The 20307-nt window shown below is 38.6% G+C and overlaps 3 protein-coding genes across 4 annotated transcripts in view; 2 read left to right on the forward strand and 1 right to left on the reverse strand.

The window, feature by feature from the left end:
- Nucleotides 1–284: 284 nt before the first annotated feature.
- Nucleotides 285–7449, reverse strand: LOC137994470 (uncharacterized). Of its 2 annotated transcripts, none has more exons than XM_068840050.1 (18): nucleotides 7315–7449; nucleotides 7191–7235; nucleotides 6893–6973; nucleotides 5985–6062; nucleotides 5427–5471; nucleotides 5110–5169; nucleotides 4374–4421; nucleotides 4079–4182; nucleotides 3759–3841; nucleotides 3495–3580; nucleotides 3244–3345; nucleotides 2680–2767; nucleotides 2235–2295; nucleotides 2045–2080; nucleotides 1484–1549; nucleotides 1245–1280; nucleotides 1060–1119; nucleotides 285–688 (listed from the first exon to the last, which is right to left on the reverse strand). In XM_068840050.1, the coding sequence occupies exons 1-18, from the start codon at nucleotides 7334–7336 to the stop codon at nucleotides 665–667; spliced, it is 1125 nt and encodes a 374-aa protein (XP_068696151.1). In that variant the 5' UTR covers nucleotides 7337–7449; the 3' UTR covers nucleotides 285–664. The 2 variants fall into 2 exon arrangements, with proteins under 2 accessions (XP_068696151.1, XP_068696150.1); XM_068840049.1 differs by having other exon boundaries at nucleotides 515–688; nucleotides 7148–7235.
- Nucleotides 7450–10509: 3060 nt separating this feature from the next.
- LOC137996384 (uncharacterized) lies at nucleotides 10510–12094 on the forward strand. The gene is made up of 2 exons (XM_068841763.1): nucleotides 10510–10662; nucleotides 11645–12094. The coding sequence occupies exons 1-2, from the start codon at nucleotides 10510–10512 to the stop codon at nucleotides 12092–12094; spliced, it is 603 nt and encodes a 200-aa protein (XP_068697864.1).
- Nucleotides 12095–20067: 7973 nt separating this feature from the next.
- The window catches only part of LOC137994471 (TNF receptor-associated factor 6-like), a 4772-nt gene continuing 4532 nt past the window's right edge, over nucleotides 20068–20307 (forward strand). The window contains exon 1 of the mRNA XM_068840051.1: nucleotides 20068–20307. This exon is cut by the window's right edge and continues 67 nt beyond it. Coding sequence (XP_068696152.1) covers nucleotides 20289–20307 — 19 coding nt within the window. The 5' untranslated portion in view covers nucleotides 20068–20288.

A 20307-nucleotide genomic window follows, 5' to 3' on the forward strand; every position in this document is an offset into this window, starting at 1 on the left:
CAGCTTTTATTTTGGTCCTCTTAGCTATCCCCGTATCGGGACTCGTTAAAAGGCCCGCTTCGATGTGAAAAATGAAGTGCTGTGTGAAAAGTGCAATGTGAAAGTCTGAAGTGCAACTTTTGAAACTTACTATTTTTTTGGGATTCCATAAAGGACGTTTTCGAGAACAAGAACAGGTAAAGTACAGGTATGAGAAAAGAAGTTCCTTTTTTACTTTGAATAATTCTTCTCCCATTCTGCTATTATCCATCATGCCTTGGTCATGCATAGTCACACGATTGCAGTTGGTTGCCAGTTCGTTTTATTGACATAAAACTTACATATAACAAATAGTATACGTATAGGCACTATACGAGTTTTAAAGTTTTAAACTTTTTGAACTCCTAAAAGAAAATACAACTTTAGCTCCGTACTGCAGATCTCTTTAAATTGCAAACTCCAACAATTCCCAATGGGACAGTATTGATTCAATGTCAAGCTGGCAAGTGCCCTCTCTCATTGTTTTTGAGCTTAACAAATGTTCGCAAACTTCATTTATGTAGAGGAAAAAAAAATAAACACTATTCACGATTGGTTGGTCCATTATTTATTTATGCCAAGTGTCTCATAGTGTTTGGCCAGGATTGCATGTTTTGCCCTCAGAACCAGCATTCCACTACACTGCTTATAGGGTCGTATCGAACATCACCTGCGATAAAGAAAAAAAGTTCAAAAATTTTAGAAAAAAATTGATATATACTTCAATTTACTGTGCTAAGTGTTTGCAGACGTGTTTTCAAAGCAGAATGCTTTCCACAAAACTGCATCTTTAGCCACAACACTACAGAAATGTGAAGTTTACAAAAATTTCTGTCATCTTTTTTTCTAATAAACAAGTCTGGCCACCTATTCTATGTACAGGTAACGTTGTTCATAGTGGAAGTGGTACAATGTTCCGCGCTTTATAAGGTATTAAAGAGAAAATCCTTAGTTACGAACAAATGACTATCCCTTTGGATTTGCGAACATTGTGTACTATCAGTGTAGGCGGTCAGTTTTCATGGCTTAAAAATCCATTACCGTTCCACTGTTATCCTGATCTTCTTCGCCTTCGGTATCACGATTTCTGGGCACCTCTCTCTTAAACGTAGCAAAAAAGGAGCACATTCATGTGGGTTAAAAATATATCACATCTCAGTCCCATTTAGTGCGTACATGTTTATTTTTACATGCTATGAGTGCACATGCCATCAAATCAGTTTTACCTCTTGTGTAAACATCTTGATCCTCCTTTGTCGCACCTGGAGAAGGTAGTAACAAAAGACACAGCAACACTACATACCAACGCTTCCTTTTAAAACGCAAGGAAGCAAAGACCAATTCTAACAATCATAACATATAACATGCTTCATGTACAATGTACTCTACCACTATGAGAATTTTTCTCTTGTTTTGACCTAGCATGTTGCTTAATTGCTTCGATAGTGTCTCATACAAGAATTACCTCCTCAGAGTCTACCACCGTTTCTTCCAGAGTCACTTCAGCAGACTCACCACCAGCATCATCATCCTACAGTGACAAACATTGAACAGTTGCTTTTAAAATTTTTGAGGTGGCTTGATGCATCACTGACATTTCAGAGACTTTCGTGGATTAAGACGTGAACCACCCAATCTTCTTCAATCCTTTCCCTCCTAAGGGTGACTTAATAGATTTTACTCTTGCTAACGCCAGACGATTTTACTCGTCAAATGGAGGGTAATGTATCTAAGTTTTATATGATTGGGTATTTTACAACAAACAACCTTTCGATCTTTCTTCCTGTTTATTTTGAAAATTCAAATTATCTTAATTTGACCTTGAAGAGATTATTAGTTCCTTTCTACAAGTTTTACAACCAACACTACAATATTCCTTTTTTTTCCATTAATGACACTCAGATCGAGTTGCTTAAAGTCGATATCAACAAAAGGCATACGTGATTGATAATTACGGGACACAGGTAATCAGTGAAGCAGTGCTCTCCCTTCTACATTATGCGCACGTGACAATTATTTTACTTACAGTCTGTTTGACTTGTTTTCTTCTATCTTCCAGTTCCTAGGTTGAAAGCAAAGCATGTTGTTATCGCAGCTGCACTTTCAGCAGCTGGGGGATTTTTATGATACCGGAATAATAGTAAAGAAGTCAATCCTCATTCAAACCACCTTTAGAATTTTGTACTGTACATCTATGTCATATCACACTGACTAACCGCCAACTGCAGCTCTTGTTCTTGGGTCCTTTTCAGTTCCCTATTGGTCCTGAGAATATCTCTGTGATACAATAACACATTAAAATGCTTCAATTGAAATTGGACATCAAATCATTCGTGCACTCCAGCTCTGTCTGAAGTGAGCGCATGTCACCATCTAATAAAGAAGTAATGGACCAACCAAAAATCATGACTACATGTATCTGCTGAATGATAAATTCCAGATCTGAAATTTGAAAAGGTAATTCAATAGGCAATTTTCACGATGGCGTCATTTGACTACAACTACCACAATTCAGTTTGTTTTTCTTTTCATATTTAAATTTTGTATTCCCAGTGGGATAAAAATAACAATAGCTCTAATTAACATGAGACAAGCGAAACCTGAAGGATTCTGGTACTTGTAGTCATATGGCGTCATCATGGAAATGTCCCATTTTCTTACCTCTGTGCACGGAGGGCCTCAACAGCTTCGATTACATCAATCACTGCCCTCCTCAGGTCTGGGATGCCAGGCTGCTCTAGCTCATGTCCTATAATAGTAGGTAAGGTTACAAGTTCAATGATTTAAACCTCATGTTAAATAGGTTAGAAAATCAAGCAAGGATTCATTTAGACCATACAGTCCTTACATTTGTCAATTTTCAAATTAAATAACTTTTGTTCCAACTATAATGCTAATACCCCACTAGGTGAGAGAACTTGTGTGATCTTTTGTAATTTCACATGTTGAAACTATCAAAGTCAAATCATTCACAGACAGCAAATAAAACTCTGACTTTCCTAAATGTATGTCTACTAAAAGAAAATAAAAGAAATGCATCTAACTTTCGGTGGCTGGCGTAACAGGTAAAGGACCAAATAGATACATGTACCCTTTGCCAGTAACAGGTGAAGAAACCATTACTATCCAAGGGTTGTTTTGTTTGCATGTTTACTTGCTTTACTGTCCTGTTTTTGTTGTTTTCTACAGTTTAATTCATTTCATAGCAGTGTACAGGTCATATACCTGCTAAAAAGGCTCCATCGACCATCTTTATTGAGGACATCGTTGGTTGCAGAAGCCTCACCTCAATGTCATCCACCTTCGATGTATTCTTGTTACCACACACTAGAGAGAGACAAAAAATTAATTTAAATTAAAGCCTGTATTAAATGCATTCAGATACCACTCATCTGCATCTGAAAAGGAAAAGTCACTATACACCTACATTTATCTCATGTCATTCCGACTTAAGAATTCTAAGTTGTTATACTCACGTTCTCCGTCAAACTGTGACCCGACGAGGGCCACATGAATGTGGCACTTATTCATTATGTCAGCACAGTCTGACTCCATGATATTTCTGCAAAATGATTGTAAAATATGAATAACGCTTACATTGCCTAAAATTAGTTCAAATGGAAGATACCAACTGTCTATAACTTGCAAATTGCCATTCATATCAACATCCACTTAAGAAAATTTGAAACCATGAAACCATTACAAGCCATTGTATGCCACATGTTTGGGTCGGGGCGTACCTTAAAATATTGATCGCTCTGTCTGTCAGAGTGTACCTGATTATACAGACAGGAGCCAAATCTAAGTAACTCTGCAGCCGCACCTGCCAAGTATAATGTATTTGAATGTTAAAATATATCCTTGTATAGAGTGCTATTCTAAACAAACTACTCATCCCAGCACTTAAGACTAATGTACAACTTCATGCATTCAGTTTCCTCCATTTGGTTTTGTTTTTTTTTTAATTTTCGAGTTAAGCAGGTAGAAAAGTCTTTATTTACATGCAACAAAGGGTAACACGAAATAACAATAATGATATCATTTTCAGAAATTTCTATACCTCAGTTGGATTAAGACAGATTACTGACAATGCTTGTGGGACCCCCTTGGCCTTCAAAAAGCATTGCCACAGTCTGACATCAAATTGTGGACCACTAGTGCAATCTGAAAGAGGTGACAAGTTCATTCTGCATGTTAATGAATAATCTATGCATTGCATGTAAGGTTACAACTGTTGTCAAGTGTTTGTTAAACAGGGCAAGATGTCTTGAAAGTGGACCATCCACCAGTTCCAAGATGAGGATGTAATTATTCTTTAAATAGTCATAACTTTGTATAACATATTTTGGACCTACCAGTTTCGGTTGCAACCAGATGATCCTTCATTTCTTCCATTGTGCCCACTGAAAAGAGAAAAGAGAAAATAAATTCAAAATATAACTCAGAGTTCTAAAGGGGTCATGAGAATCTAGATTCTAAAAACCCAACAATACATGTATGTTAGAGTGATCGAAAGAATACTAATAATTAATTGCAGATCTATGTGCATTAAATAGAACAAGTAACAAGAAACTTTCAAGGGTATGAGGAATCAGAGGCAATACATTCACATCTCACACCCAGACATGAAGGAGGCCAGTTCCACGCCCCGGCAAAGACATTGATCAGCCAAAATAACTATTATTTTATAACTTTTTTAACAAACTAGTCCATGGGGTAGTGGAGTCAAAAATATGGTGGCCAAATGGTGACATTTGGTAGCCAAGCATTGATTGCCTTTCAAGGCTAATATTGTGATTACCAAGCTTAAATCTGAGAATTATTTTCAATTCTTTTTTGGAGAAACTTAACTCGAAACTGTTTGAATTTCTCTTCATCCCTACTATACCCTACTATACCCTACTATACTAGCTCAAACCAAGGTTTTACTAGTCCTGGGCTAGTGGGTTACCACTAAGGTCGAGCACTGAAACCACTCTAAGGTTCACCATTGTTTACTGTAGGTACAAAGAAGAATACTGCAAAAACTAAATAAAATAATAAATGATAGTAAAATGAGAGTGTACATGTGATAATAAATATTGTTGTAACCTTCAGATGCACTTTGGCACATCCCTGGTTTTACCACTGAGCCAGATTTTGCAACTGAGCCTGTCAATGAAAAACACAACATAACACAAAAAGCATTAACTAATAATTATTTAGAAAAGCTGTTTTGGTTCAAAGCTTGTAATTAATGGCATCTCCCTATCACCACTCTAGGAGCAAAATCAGTGTTCTGGTCAACAAGTGAGGGTAGTCAGTCAATAACTAGATATCTTTCAAGAAAATTAAATTAATTCACTAAATAAATAAACAACACAACAAAAATTGAAAATTAAATCACGGAATAGCTCTTTATGTATTACCATATAGTGTTAAAACAAATGCTTCTGCAGCATTCTTCTGACATCCTGAAAGCAATAAAACACAGGGAAACCACTGTATCAAAATTGATGCTCAAAACTATAATCTCAAGAGAATGCACTTCAACGCATGAACAATGTACATGTCGAAGACTAATATTTGTGAAAACCACATATCAGTTTGCAGTTTTCCATTAAAAAAAAAATGGAGCCTTACACCACAAATCACGTGCATTATTTACAAGCCACTTGGTCTGGATTCATACTTCAACACCTTACGTAGCAAATTCTTTCCATGGCACGCTGCCATCCTGTACTGAAGTACAATGTAGGGAGTTATAGACAGTAACGAAAGTGGAAATGAAACATCGCTAACAATCGCGATATTATAGATATTCTTGAAAACTATTGCAATACTATTGCAATGGTACCCCCACTATCGCAATACTATCTCAATATCCATGTAACCTATTTCAATACAATAACAATTGTTAAAATTTCCTCAATAGTCACCCCTGTGGTTTTGCAAATTTTAAAAATTGTATTATTCACCATTCTCACCTGTTTGATGAGAAAGTGGAGTGGATGTAGATACTGGTAAATGCACTGCTACCACATCATCATCACTGTCTGAATTAACTGCATAAGAAACATTCATACAACCACACTGTTAAGCCTGATTCTACACCTGTTCAGTGGTGACATGACAGGATGTTAATAGCATTTTGGTTAGTGTTTGGCAATATTGATGTGAATGTCCATAAAAAACGAAGGATTTCTAACTTATATTCAATGTTTTCCTATTCCGGAATACGGGCAATCGAACGCACCCTAAGAAAGAATGTTCGACTCTGGAGTAACAAATAAGGCATATTTCACTTTGGAAAGGTAGAGGTCTGGGAATGACTATGACTACATTTGCAGAGATATCATATACTTTGTAAGTTTACTTCATTTTGTGTCCATCTTGTGACACCACAAGTTTTTTAATCTGCATAAACCAAAATCTTGAATAACTCAGCTCAAGAACACTATGACAATAAAATAAACGCCATTCTTCATTAATTTGAATAAGGTAATCTTCATATACACTTTAAAAACCTATTTTGAATCATACAGAGCTATATTTTGGCAACCAAAACTTCTGTTGACCTCCATAATGAACTGTGTCGACTGAACTCTTTTCATTTTGCTAGTGCCAACTACCGTATTCCCGTATCGCTTAGTATCTCATATCTTGAGTTCTTTAGAATGATCTTATCATCGTGATTCTCAAAACAGCCAAAAAACTGTATACTAATCTACAGAATTTAGGCTAACAACTTCATAATCAAATCTACGGTGCTACCACCTTGCAGCACTCGGAAACTGTCATCCTGTTGATTTTATTGTCATAAGCTCTGAAGCAATGCATCCATTAAATATGAAAATAGACGTACTCAAACAGGTTTGACTAAGTGAATACTAACTAGTATTGCGCTGATTCCTGCTTGATCGTGTTGCGAGGACTGACGGCAGGGCATCGTCGGAATCTTGGTGGCCTTCTCCAACTGTAATTTAATGACAGTAAAACAATGTTACAAGCTGGGTCATCCATAGTTGCGCCCTGATTAAGCTTATAGTTTTAAAGCTGGTACGTCAAGACTTCACCTACATGTAACAAGCCTTTTTGTCAGGTTTAGGAGTACAGATTTGGGCTAAGATCTTAAACGAACGCCACTTTCCCTTTAAACTTTCAATAAGAGGACTATATACAATCGTATCTACCGTCTCCATCGTTGCCATCATCTTCGATCGCCACAACACCTGAATCTGAAGAAAAAGAAGCATTTTTTAGCTGAGAAATAATAAAAGTGAAACTAAATAAAGCCCAAAAACTCGTATGAGTTACCTTCAATTTCATGAACAAGCATAAAAAAAAAAAAAAACAAGTTGCGAGCGATCCTGATTTTGATTTGATTCGATCTCAAAAGCTCGTAGCGGCGGAACCGCCATATTTGAGGGGTCAGTTACAAAATGACTCTCAGATCCTCTCAGACCTCAATCGAGCGGAGCCGGAGGATTGGGTCTGAAACCACCTTGGATATGGCTATTTGATATTTTTCAAGAACCTTCCTGTCCCGCATTCTGACCATCTCCGTGGGCCTGTCTGTTTTGTCCTGGTTGATTTACTACTGTAGCATCTAGGATGAAAAAGATCGAATCTTGTAATTAACTAGGAGCAGATCCACCCAGGATTCTCGTACAGAACTCCCTTATATCGAACATCACATGTTCAGCGACTTATAATGAACTTTTACCTTCATTTATCCTCAGATAGACTCTTGCCCGATTCCTAAAGATGTGTTTCAGGGTAGCACCGCACACGGAGTTGACAAGTCCCACAGACTGTAATAAGGTGCTGCCTTGCACGACCTTGTAAAACTGCAATCTGTAAATAACCAACTTAGCTCGATAAACGAATGAACGAATGGAGCAACTACAGAATGGGCCATTCCATTTTTTATACACACACCCTATTGAAGGGTTCTCTTCAAAATTTACCCCCAACAAAAAGAAGATCAAATTTACCACACAATCACCCTCTCTGAAGGTACTTCTTCACTTCTACTGCGGAGCAGCGGAGCCACTACAGCCAACCCTCTTCAAAAAACAGTGGTCCTGTATTCTTTAGTTTGGAACACAATACCACTTACCGATTCACGTTTTCCCTTCTCAAGTGGTCTCTAAAATTGTTCAGCAAGGTATCTTCAATGGCAGCAGAGGTGGAGTTGTTGCTAAATTCGATTTCTTTTATTCTGCCGCTGCTCTCTAGAGCACGAACGACATTGCTTCTCGGTACTCTAAGGAAGTCGCAAAACCGCAAAAGCACAAAAGTTCGCTTTACTGATCGTGCTCGTCTTGCGACTTGGTTACTGCCACTGTTGCCTGACATACTGGACTATCTTCTTCTAGAGAATTTCGCTCAAATACTCAAAGAGTGACACGAGTGGGAACGAGCGTGTAAGTGTCAAGTTCCTATTAATATAACACTTTTTACACTCTGTCCATTGTTCAGAATCTGGAAAAATTTTCCGATTGGTTGTGAAACAACGGAGTCTTTGAGTTCCCATTGGATGTCTGACTTCCGGTGCAATTCCAAACACGAGGCCTTTAGGGCGGCGCGCTTCCCTGTCTTGCGAGCTTGCAGTGCAATTCAATTTAGAAAACCTAGGTCCCTAATGGAGTTGTGTGCAAAACTTTACGGGCGCTCTTTTTGCAAACTAGTGTAAGACTTGTTCTCGCATGTATCAAGGTTTATTCTCACACTTTTGAACTCTTACGATTAAATGAAGGATTCCGATTTCCCACCAAGATTAATCGGAGGAACTGTCGCCAAACCGAGATTTCCATACTCGTCACCTTGTCTTGTGCCGCTTTTACACTTTACAACCTTTTCAACAAGCCGCATGAAAATCCGGTAATCTCTGATTGGCTCACAATAGAGCAGGGCCAAATCGCACTAGAGGACAAAACTTTTTACTTATGTCAAAAATATGTCATCACAATGAAAAGCCAAGTGCGACCGGTTTGTTCACCGAAGGACAAAATTTGGACGCAGACGGACAAACTTCAAAGCTGCCGTCGACTACCTCTGGAGCAGGCCAAACTGAAACAAATCTTGGAAAACAATAGCGAAGGTGTCTTGATTCGGAAATGATTTGACAGGTGATATGTAGCAGAGTCTCTATGCGATAGACTTCGCGGTAATATTGATAATGTTCTCATTTCCCAACAACATGCATCCAGGCGCTGGCGACCCATATTTTGCGTATGAAATGGGGCTACAATTTCCTCAATATCCACCAGGATGGCTCTATCTGAAGCCAACTCCCAGCCCATCTACTTGTACCTCGAGCCTGACTCGCGACGCTCACAGCATGGTGTGATGTCTTCTTCACATATTTTGTTCTCACGTGCGACTGTAGCTTTCCCGACAGTATTTTTGTCAGTGCCCGATTTCAAGTTTGATTTGTCCTGAACAAATCCGAAATTGCCCTCTAGTTTAACTCAAAATAACATCGCTGTTGACAAGGAAGCAACCCAGGGGAGGGCAGAGGACTCAACCGATCTTTTTGTGAAACAAGCTCGCCCCAAAATTATGTAATCTAAATGACTGTAGCTTTACTCATAACACGTATATTATGAGAAATAAATGTGAAAAAATATATATATATATATACATAAATGAAGTATGTCAGTAAATTAAATTCGGTCTTTCGAAGTAACTTTGTTAAAAAATGTGCAAAGTTGTGTAAACTGATATTGCGTTGTTATTGCGTTGCACTGAGGACTACTGTATGAAACCAGAGCACTATTTCTCCTTACTTATAGCTTTCAGCTTCTCTCCCTTGTTCGGTGATTTAATAGCGATAGATAGGCCGTTCGATCCTTTTTCTTTTTTTTATTATTTCGTGTAAAACTTGTCTTGGCAGCCCGCTTTGTGTGAACTGACACGAATACGTTTGGTAGCACAAATCGCACTACCTGCCGACTGCTCGGTGCTGCTCATTATGAATCTTCTTGAGGTAACAAACCTTGCAAACGGCCCCGTTATGGATTTAATCACCTGGCTTCAACGTCACAATCTCCTGGCAAATCCACTCAGGTGCCTTCCTTGCAATGTAGTTATGACGTTAACTGAGAGGAACGAAGATCACGTCGACGGTTATATCTGGTAGGCAGTCATAGCGAGCTACAAGCACTCATGAATTGCGTTTACTAATTAAAATCGGAACAATATGGTTCTTAGAGGACAATTTCTTAAATTGATTTGTTCACAGTATATTTTTGTAGGATAAAAAACCCACAAATGTTGAAAAAAATACCTTTACCAACCATCATTCAGGAAGTTTTATATTGTGTTTTGCGTCTCTCACATTTAATCATTTCCCGTCTGTTCGTCAGGAGGTGCTCTACATGCCGTCGTAAAAAATCGTTGCGTAGTGGGAGCTTTTTCAGCGAGTTCCCAAGAGTTGCTTTGGGAAAGCTTCTTACGCTGATTTACCTTTGGAGTGAACGTGAATTACGAAAAAACGTTGCTACAATGCTCAGCTTGTCGAAGAACACCGTTGGCAACGTGTTTGCTGTATTGCGCCATTACTGTGGACGAGATTTGCAAGACCGACCAATCATTCCATTTGGCGGTCGGGTTTATGTGGTCAAATGCGATGAGAGTCAATTCAAACACAAATCCAAGGTTTGACAATCTTTTAAGTATCTTATTTTAGAACGCACCCAATTAATATTTCTCTTCACCAATCGTTAGGTTACCGTATACCTTCGGTAGTATCTCGTGTCCAAGCGATGCAGTTTTAACTGTAGATACCTAAACACCTCTATCAAGCTAAATCTTATAGACCTGGCTATCCAACCATACCAGCAATTGTGAAATAAAATGAATTGTCTATTTTTTCACGACCTCTAAATGCGAGCGTCCGAATCACATTTTCAAAGCTGCACTAAGTCAAAGCGAATTTGGTCTTAATTTGTTCCTCAGTTTCCGGACGCAAGCGCTAATAAAGCGTGTCTTTGTTTTGCCATACTCAGTTACAGTGAAAAGTTATGAAACGTTTTCGAAATCGCTATCGGAGAAAAATAATTTCGAATTAAAAAATGTACATACACGTTTTTGTTGTTTATAGCGTGTTAATGTAGCCACTGTGAAAATTTGGGGCAATGGGACAAATTCCCTTTGAGTTTGTGGCTGTTTAAAGTGTCTGCTTCAAGTGAAAAAATTGAATCGAGAAAACAGCATTAAACATGTCAATCATGTGCGAACTGAAAAAGTACAGAGGGGTATAAACCATTAAGCCTGTTTGCTGTCTTGTTATACGTTTTAGTCTTTCTTTGAGGTGCGGACACCAACCTGGAGAAAAATACTCTATTGTTGGACCTTCTTAATTTTGGTAAAGTATCGAAAACAACGCAGAATTATTGGGACCCACTGTTCGTGTTTCAAAGCACGCTATTGGCCTTATTTTCACGTTTGTTGGCTTGCAAGCTCCATGACAGCTTCGAAGTAATGCGAATTCCAAGATCCTTGACTTCAAATACAGCTTTGAAATGGTCGCCACGTGAAAGATATTGAGGGCCTTAAGTGTCATTCTTTTTCAGAGATACGCAATACTTCGATGTCTATTGGTTTTTTCTTCTAAATGTTTACTCTTCTCTTTTTCTAGTATCAAAGAGGAAGACGAGCCCGAAATGACCTGTGGGTTTTTGGTGTTCTGTCGACTGCACACACCCCTTGCAGAGGGTATTATCAGGTGGTGCTGCAAAGAGACAGGGCTACTCTTTGTCGGATTTTACAGCGAGTTCTCCTTCCTGGATCGGAAGTACATTCAGATGATTGGGCTGCATATCGCAACTTGGAGCGTCACGTCCCTAACGTCCGTGTGCACAGGGCTGTTGTTCACAGGAACAATTTTGTTGATCCTTTGACGGGCGTACACACCCAGGAGGCTGAATCAGCATGGGCAAGATTAAAGTACCACACAAAACGCGAAAAAGGAATTAGATCAGAGCAATTGCAAGATTTCCTTGATGAGCAAATGTGGAGAGACTGGAGGGGTCTGGGTGACGCCTTCAATAGTATTTTTTTAGTTATTCAGAACTACTACCCACTGTAGTCTTGGCAGAGAATAAAAGTGACTTTGTTAGCTTATTTTTTTTCCTTATCCTTTTTGAAAAAGTGAAACAAGTGGAATAAGTTCTGTATAAAACATCGATATTAAAAGCATTTCAAACCTAACGTGTAAATACCTACATAGTACACTTGTGAACTTTGCACGACAGAAGTACAAATAAATTACTATAATAGCTCAGAAAAAATGCTATACCAGAAGCAACTGTCTTGCGGTGTTGGTAAGCCACTCTTTTACACTCTGTGGAGGTTCAGCTCTAGTAAAGGGTATCAGCGAATTAGACGAGGTACGGAAAAATTTTCATGACCTCGGTGGGGATTGAACCCACGACCGCTGGATCAGATCTACTGTTTGCCCTGCCGACTAAGCTTCTAGGTCAGACAGAGAAAGTATGGGACGATAAAGGTGGTGAATCGCGGCGAAGAGAAAGTAAGGGTACATATCAATGTTGTGCCGCGTAGCACCATGGACACAAATGGTGGTGAAGTGTACATTAAAGTGAAAAATGAAAACCCATGAAAAACCTACTGGGCATTAGCGTATGACTGGTAGATGTTCCGTTGTACTACGTTGATGATTAACGCATAAAGTCACAGGCAGGCCTCGCCGTTTTGCATGGATTAAGTGTGCTTTCCCTTTGAACAGTTTTCGACCTCCATCTTTGAATGGTCAAAGCACAATCTCACATGTTTAATTTTGTAAATTAACTGTAATATAGCCAAAGGGCGTAGCGAGGGCGGGGGTTCCTGGGGTGCCCGCGACCCCCTTTCTTATTTTGCTCTAATTTGTTATTTTCGCTGTACTTGTGGAGCCCCCTAACTCTTCCTCTCGCCAAATTTTGTTGTATAGCTAATGCACACATTTGGTCTTTTCGTTATTTCCATTATAATAATTTGTTATTTTCGTCATTGTTGTCATTTTCTTCTTTTTATTTTTGATTTGTTATTATTGCGATTGCCTGCATTTCTGTTGCGTCCAACACGCAGATCTTCCAAAACATATTGGAATTAAAAGATTCTGAGGTTGGTTGCGGTAACTTCGAGTTGACTGATTCAGGTTTCAGAATTAAAAAAGTAATGAAACTGGCAAAGATGGCTTATGTGGATCAACGATAGTGGATCTGACTGTGGACGTTAGGAGATCATTTCTAAATTGTTGTCTTAGTCGTGGTATTCCGGGAAGCGCTTCAAATCTTTAACTGTCATAGCCATATCTTTCTTGTTGTAGGTCTGCTCGAGAATCTTTACTAATAATAATAATAATAATAATAATAATAATAATAATAATAATAATAATAATAATAATATGGCGGCGTGTAGTGTAGACGTGGTTTAGCGCTGTGTTAAAAAGTTCTGATACAACGAGAGCAAGCCAAGCTTGGAGCGCCAATACACATCCCGAAAAGTATTTTGCTTTGTGAACAGTCAAACCTGGGATACTTGAAACTCTGGGTGCCTCCTAGGGAAGGGACACGAGTATTTCAGTTGTTTGGATTTGAGTTATAACATTGTGTTGTTATTGAGCAGAACGGGGCTGGTGGTCAGCCACAGACTAGACCAAGGATCAAGTGGACGGATGAAACATTGCGTTGTTAAGCCGTGAGCTGGTTCTAATTTCCAAAAATTTGAAAAACTTTGTAAGAAAGGTCGACATACAACCCTCTATCGCACCGGATCACACTTTAATATATCTGTTGTTGACATGGACAAAAGAAAATCCCAGAGGACCAGGGTTGTGGAAATTTAATAATTCTTTATTAACTGAAGAGTGTAGCGCTAAGATTCGTGAATTGTACCCAATGTTCCGCGAAAAACTCTCTCATGTTGAAGATAAGCGACTTTTCTGGGAAATGCTCAAGATGGAAATCCGGAATGTTACAATCTCCTTTGCCAAAGGAAAGGCGAGTTTGGTTAGAAAACATGAAAGAGAAATAAAGGAGCGATTGGATAATTTGGATAAAAAAATATGTCATGCCGCTGATTTGAAATAACGTGGATCAAGAACTAAATGAATATGACGAACTTAAGAATCTATGAAGTGAAAAGTAAAGCGACTATATTTAGAGCTAAGTGTAACTGGGTTGAAAACGGGAGAAAGCGACCAAGTATTTTTTCAACCTAGAAAAAAGGAATTACAACCGAAAGGTAATTGATGAAATTGAAACCGAGGAGGGCGCATCCATAAGTGATAATAAGGAAATTTTGGCGAAAATTGAACAATACTATAGTGATCTTTATCGGTCCAAAATATTGCTGGATCATCCACAGGAAAGTTTTAATACGTTTACACAGAATGTAGAAATGCCAAAACTTTCGGACGAGGAAAAGGTGTCTTTAGAAGGTTACCTGACATTTGATGCGTGTCAGAAGATATTAGAAACCTTACCAAATGAAAAATCACCCGGCGAAGATGGATTTACGGCGGAATTTTATAAACACTTCTTTGATTTGGTGGGGTATGATCTAGTTGAAGACCTTAAATGCAGCGTACGATATTGGGCAACTGTCAATATGTCAGCGCAGAGGTGTGATCACTCTATTACCAAAAGGGGATGAGTCATTAACTTATTTATATAACTGGAGACTGGTTTTCGAAAAGTGTTGTTTCAGTTAATAATCTGTTTCATGAATCAGGCCGCTACCTTACCTTTCAAGAATTTCTTTCGAAGTATAATTGTAAATCAAATTTTCTGGAGTACTATCAAGTTTTAAGCGCAATACCAAGCTTTATGTCTAAAAAAGTGAGAGAGATGGATAACACGAGCGTGGAGGGTTTTGTCCAAGGGGCCCATTTTTTATGCTAGATGAGAACATAGTGTTAAATTTAGAGAAATTAAGATCTCGAGATTTTTATCGGCTCTTGGCTTACAGCTGGCTTACAGCGTTGGAGTAAAATACTTCAATTGACAGTGCCTCATGGGGAGAATGTTTTAAGATGTCATATAAAACATGTAAGGAAATTAAGTTAAGAGAATTTAAATTTAAACGTCTTCACCGAATTGTAGTGACCAAAAAGGAATTGAAAAGATTTGTAATTAAAAGTGAAAGTGACTGCTTGTATTGCGGTGAATCAGATTCCATAGACCATACTTTTCTGGACTGCCAATTTACCTCGTCTTTTACTCGTCAAATGGTGGGGTGGTTTAATGCCAAAAACAATACTAGTTTCAATCCAGAACCTAAGGAAATAGTGTTTGGCTTGTTTAAGCAATGCCTTGCTGGGCATGAGGGTGTGAGAAAGTTTAACTATACTTTTTTTAAAAATGATGTATTACATTTATTCAAACAAGCTAAAACAGAGCTCGATTATTTTATCTGAATTTGTTAAGAAGGTTAATTTTAAATACAAGGTTGAGAAAGTTACATGATTTCAATTTACTTTATTCGCCCTCTTTGATTAATCACTCAGTTCTCGTTTATATATATGTATCTTGTGCAATGTAAACTTCTGTTATGTTAAATAAAAAATAAAGAAATAAAATAAAATAAAACATAAAAAATAAAAAAAGGCGGACAGTTCCAAAGCCTTTTATTTTCACTAATCCCACAGCCAGTAAGAATAAACAATCCGGGAGCTCTACGATAATGATAATGATAGTAATAAATCATCACCAAATGCTTCTCAGTTGTATATATTTGGTATACTCCTGAATAAGTCCTTAATTGCACCTCTTAGTGATTAGATTCTGTCATATACTCAAGCAAGAGCTGCTAAACCACTATAATGCAGCATTTACGTACTTTGCCGTTACAGGCTTTATGATCTGCTGCATTTAACAGTTCATATTTTTGAGGTGGAAGGAGTCTGGCAGCTCACAATGTAAAGTGAAGTACTGGCCAAGTGAGATTAATGCCACATGTTTAACTCCGAAACGAAGAGCTCAGTGGTAGCTTCTATCGCGGAACTTATTTGTGCTACGTACATTACGTAGAAAAGCTCTGGCCTCTTGTCTTCCTAGCCCGCCTTCTTTACATCCTCTATGGAGCCGGCAATGAAGAGAATGGTAATCAAACAACTGATTCTTTGTTAACTAATCTATAATTATCAGTTATCCGTTTGCAAACAGCATTGGCGAAAGCTGTTAATCTCACGATCTCCGAAGCCAATGTCACAGCCAATCAGTGTAAATGAAGTCGATGTCTACGTGCGCGTAGAAACTAAACGTGATTAGATATGAGCAATAACAGTATAAAATTTACAGTAAAGCGCGTTTCACGAGAAAAAAAAAAATCACAATCACGTTTCAAGAAAAAAGTACAAGGGACCCTCTTTGCTCTTTTTTTGGGTAACTAATCTCTCGATTGTCTTTCTTTTGAAGAACGATATTGCCAAACACATGATGACTTTAAGGTAATTCCCTTGAAATTGTTCTACTATCACATTTTTTTGGAAACTTGGCATAATTAACATTTATGATATGAACATTAAAAAAATGCAATAAAAAAATGGGGTCACCGTGCTTGTTTACACGTCAGCAGGCTCTTAAAAGGGGGTATTTTCACTGTTTTCGCGTTAAAAATTCGAATCACCTTCATACAGAATTAAGTCTTAGTTACTTCAAAGACACAAAATATCATTTTGTGAATAAAGCTTCTTTTATTTACATGAGCGGTAATGCTTCATTTACGCAGACTTGGATTCCCTGGTTGTGGGAATAGTGCACTTCTTGGGACAGTTCCGTGGTTAGTTTGAAGTCCTCGCCTTAGATACAATACACCCAATACGAACTGTTTTCAAAAAAAAAATTCATGTTCTACTATCAAACTTTTCGTCTTCAAATAGGTTCTTTATTAGACTGTTCTTAGCAAATTCCTTTAAAAAGAAAAATCGGGGGTCACCGTGCTCGTTTGAGAGAAAAGGAGCATTTATCTCGCTATAGGGTTTAGTTTGAGCGAAATCTCTTACGTTTTTTATGCGCACGTGCTAATGTGCGCGCGCTAATGACTCGAAAACCGTGCGCAGTAGGGATGCGCAATGCAATACTAAGGAATTACCTTAAATCGGAATGGGTGACTTGGGTTGTCCTTACGGTGATGTGCAGCTTCCGAGTTGTATCAGGTATGCGAGTGTTCAGTTAAAGATTTCGAGCTTTCTTTCATTATCTTTTTTTTATTGGCGAATTTGTTTGAGGCACGAAGCGCTGAGACGAAAAAAGCAGAAAAGAAAACAACAACAACAACAAAAAAGATCATACTGATATTTTGATCTGAATGACTGCAAAACATAAAAACCAAAAAATAAAAAAATAAAAAAATTAGAAATACAAGCTGTTCAAGACGAGTATAAATTTCTAACTTCTGTGAGTGTTGGATTTCTTGACTAGCGGATCTCTCTGGTCCAGAAATAAATCATAGTCAAAATCTTGGAAAGGTGCGAGTTCTCTGATATGGAGAGAACTTGTTTCTTTGGTGAGTTCGGACGCTGTCACAAGTTTTTTTATTTTTTTGTGGTTGGGTTTTTGTGTCAAGGTCTCATATGTTAGAGAATCCTTTGCACACCTCTTCTCGTGGAGTTCATCAGTAAACTAGTACATGTATCTCGAGTTTCTTTCAGTTTTCTCTTAATATATGCAGTACCTTTTCTTGGTCCAGAAGTTTATCATACTTCAGCAAAGTTCTATAGCGCTGCTGAGAGGGCCCCCAATAGGGTCTTTCAATCCCGTCAACCAGACGAAAACGTTCCTTAGCATTTACGGTAGGGTCCGGAATGGGAACTGGAAAATACGAAGCATTTGTACCTATAACTCTTCAAAGCTAGTTCCAAAAAGAGCAAAACAACAACCTTCTTTGGGATTTCTTTTCAATTTCATTACTGGGACTGGGATTTAGTTTAAAGAAAAGCTGGGAGATGAGATTTCGACTCTCCTTCAGGGCCCTCTTACAACACTGAAAATAAATTTCTGTCAGTGAATTGAATAGTGCTTCCGAACCGTTAAACCACTCCAAAGTAAAAAATAGCCTCGTCATCTAACGATGGAATTTCGCCACTAACACCATCGTGGGTCTCATGGTTGTTATTGGCAAATGACTCTTCTTCAGAATCGTTAATAGTTACTGCTTGGTGAATCTTACACTAAAACGCTCCCTTCCTCTTCTGTTTCGCCCCTTGGTTTGCCGCTCGATAGACTCAGACATTAGGGCCGTGCAAGAGATGAATAATTTGTACAATAATATAGAATCATTTTGGTTGGGTATTTCCAACTTTTGAAATTAAGATGACTGCTTCATATTTTCACCGGACTTCCCATGGTTGGTGAGCGCGTACGATTTTAAATCCAGTCGAAGCTCTCACTGCGACCACGTGACTCTCGTAAGCGAGCAGCTCTAGTTACGACCACCATTGTGAAACCCCGTTTTAAATGACACTTGAATTCTCTAATTGAAATCTCTCATAAGCTACCGTTCCAGTAAGCGACCGCAACCACATTTGGGATTACCCAACTAGACTTTCCCATTGTTTTCAAGCTCTCGTAATCGACCACTGTGTCAACAATTTAAGAAAAACTCAACCCACTGCACTGAAAGTCTCAAAGAATGTGACAGACCTGTACGGTCTCCCTTTTGTGAGATTGAGGTCAAAAGTAATTATGAAACCTTGCTTTAACGAGCATGTGCTTGAGTGATTTACCCCTCTCTTATGATCTGTAAGGAGGCTTTTGTATATTTTTGTCAGTAATGGATGGTTTTCAATACAAATTTTAGAGTGTGCGCGTCACTATTGCTTGAAGATTTGACACTGGTGGTTTGTCTGTTTTGACACTGAATGCTACAAATTTTCTCACTGGTTTCGGCTTTTTGTTTAAGAGCTGACTGCTGAGGGTAGCCTCGCTCTTCAAGAATGAATATTTGGCTGGTAATCTTTTGAACGGATATTTTGGCAAACGTGAATGAGAATGAAGAAGTTCACCTAATCTTCTGTATAAGAATTTTACAAGTCCAATAGACTTCTGCTGGAGGCTATTGTAGCGACCACTTTTTCGAATTCCCTGGGTGGTCGCTTACGAGAGCTTCAACTGTAATCAGGAGCTGTGAATCTTTTCGGCGCGTAAATCTCAATACTTACATAATAAAAGCGATATTTCCCGAATCCCGCTTTGTAAGATTCCCAGATCCCGTGTCCCGTTTATAATCCCGAGTCGCGCTATTACATTCCCCTCAAATCCCGAATCACGGCCTCTAAGGGCCGATTTACACGATACGATTTTGTCGCATGCGACAAGCTCTCGACAGGCCTACTACATGACTTATGATTGTCGCAGCGTTGTAAAACATGTTTTAAAATGCTACGACACTTTTCCTGACGTACACAACACTCGTAAATCATGTCGTGGGCCTGTCTTAAGCCGTTGCCGCATGCGACAAAATCGTACCGTGTAAGGGCAGATTTACACGGTAAGATTTTGTCGCATGCGACAACGGCTTACGACAGGCCCACGACATGATTTACGATTGTTGTGTACGTCAGGAAAAATATCGTAGCAGTTTAAAACATGTTTTAAAACGCTGCGACAATCGTAAGTCATGTCGTAGGCCTGTCGATCCTCGTGAGCTTGTCGCATGCGAGAAATTCGTATCGTATAATTCGGCCCTATGTAAGCCAAATCCCGGATCCGTAAAAACATATTGGGGACCATCTTCTGACACAACACCTCGGAAACTCCAACAACGGATACGGCATGATAGTGAAAGTCTGGGCAATTGTCTTGACCAGAGGATTTCTTTTCCTATAGGCTCGACGCTTCGCGCCTCAAAATTCGGGTGATAGAAAAACAGAGCGGAGACTCAAGCCTGTATGTTTATCAAAGTTTGACAGTGCTGTCAGTTTAATCTGAGAAAAAGCAAAACCTAAAGGCTTCCGTACTACGGTATCCGGTTTCAAATGCAGTTGAATTTTGAGGTGACCCACAGAAGTCGTTCATTTGAGGACACGTTTACATTATTCCACTTTTTGTGTCTTGCGTGCAATAATATAAGCTTATTATAGTTATGAACATTCTTGGTAAGGAAGGGAAAGGCTTTTCTCTTTACTGAAGATGCCTCGGCGTAAAATACAATTGACGCATTCAATGGAATCACGTGTGCCGAATGGGATGAAATTACAGGAATCATGACATCGCATAACACGAAGAATATCATATTCGCTTAACTTGCAGGAGCCAACTGACCTGAAGCGTTAAAGAATGAGTTTTTCCTTGCGAT

This window comes from Montipora foliosa, chromosome 3, assembly GCF_036669935.1.
Source record: "Montipora foliosa isolate CH-2021 chromosome 3, ASM3666993v2, whole genome shotgun sequence".
In the NCBI taxonomy this organism is placed as follows: domain Eukaryota; kingdom Metazoa; phylum Cnidaria; class Anthozoa; order Scleractinia; family Acroporidae; genus Montipora; species Montipora foliosa.

Excerpts from the sequence above, each read along its gene's own strand:
- LOC137994470 (XM_068840049.1), bottom strand. Across the intron at positions 5,170-5,426 it reads ATTTGTTTTAACACTATATG|GCTCAGTTGCAAAATCTGGC; the intron begins GTAATACATAAA and ends TTTCATTGACAG. Across the intron at positions 3,842-4,078 it reads TCTGTCTTAATCCAACTGAG|GTGCGGCTGCAGAGTTACTT; the intron begins GTATAGAAATTT and ends TATACTTGGCAG.
- LOC137996384 (XM_068841763.1), top strand. The coding sequence starts at position 10,510 with ATGCTCAGCTTGTCGAAGAACACCGTTGGCAACGTGTTTGCTGTATTG. Across the intron at positions 10,663-11,644 it reads AATTCAAACACAAATCCAAG|TATCAAAGAGGAAGACGAGC; the intron begins GTTTGACAATCT and ends CTCTTTTTCTAG.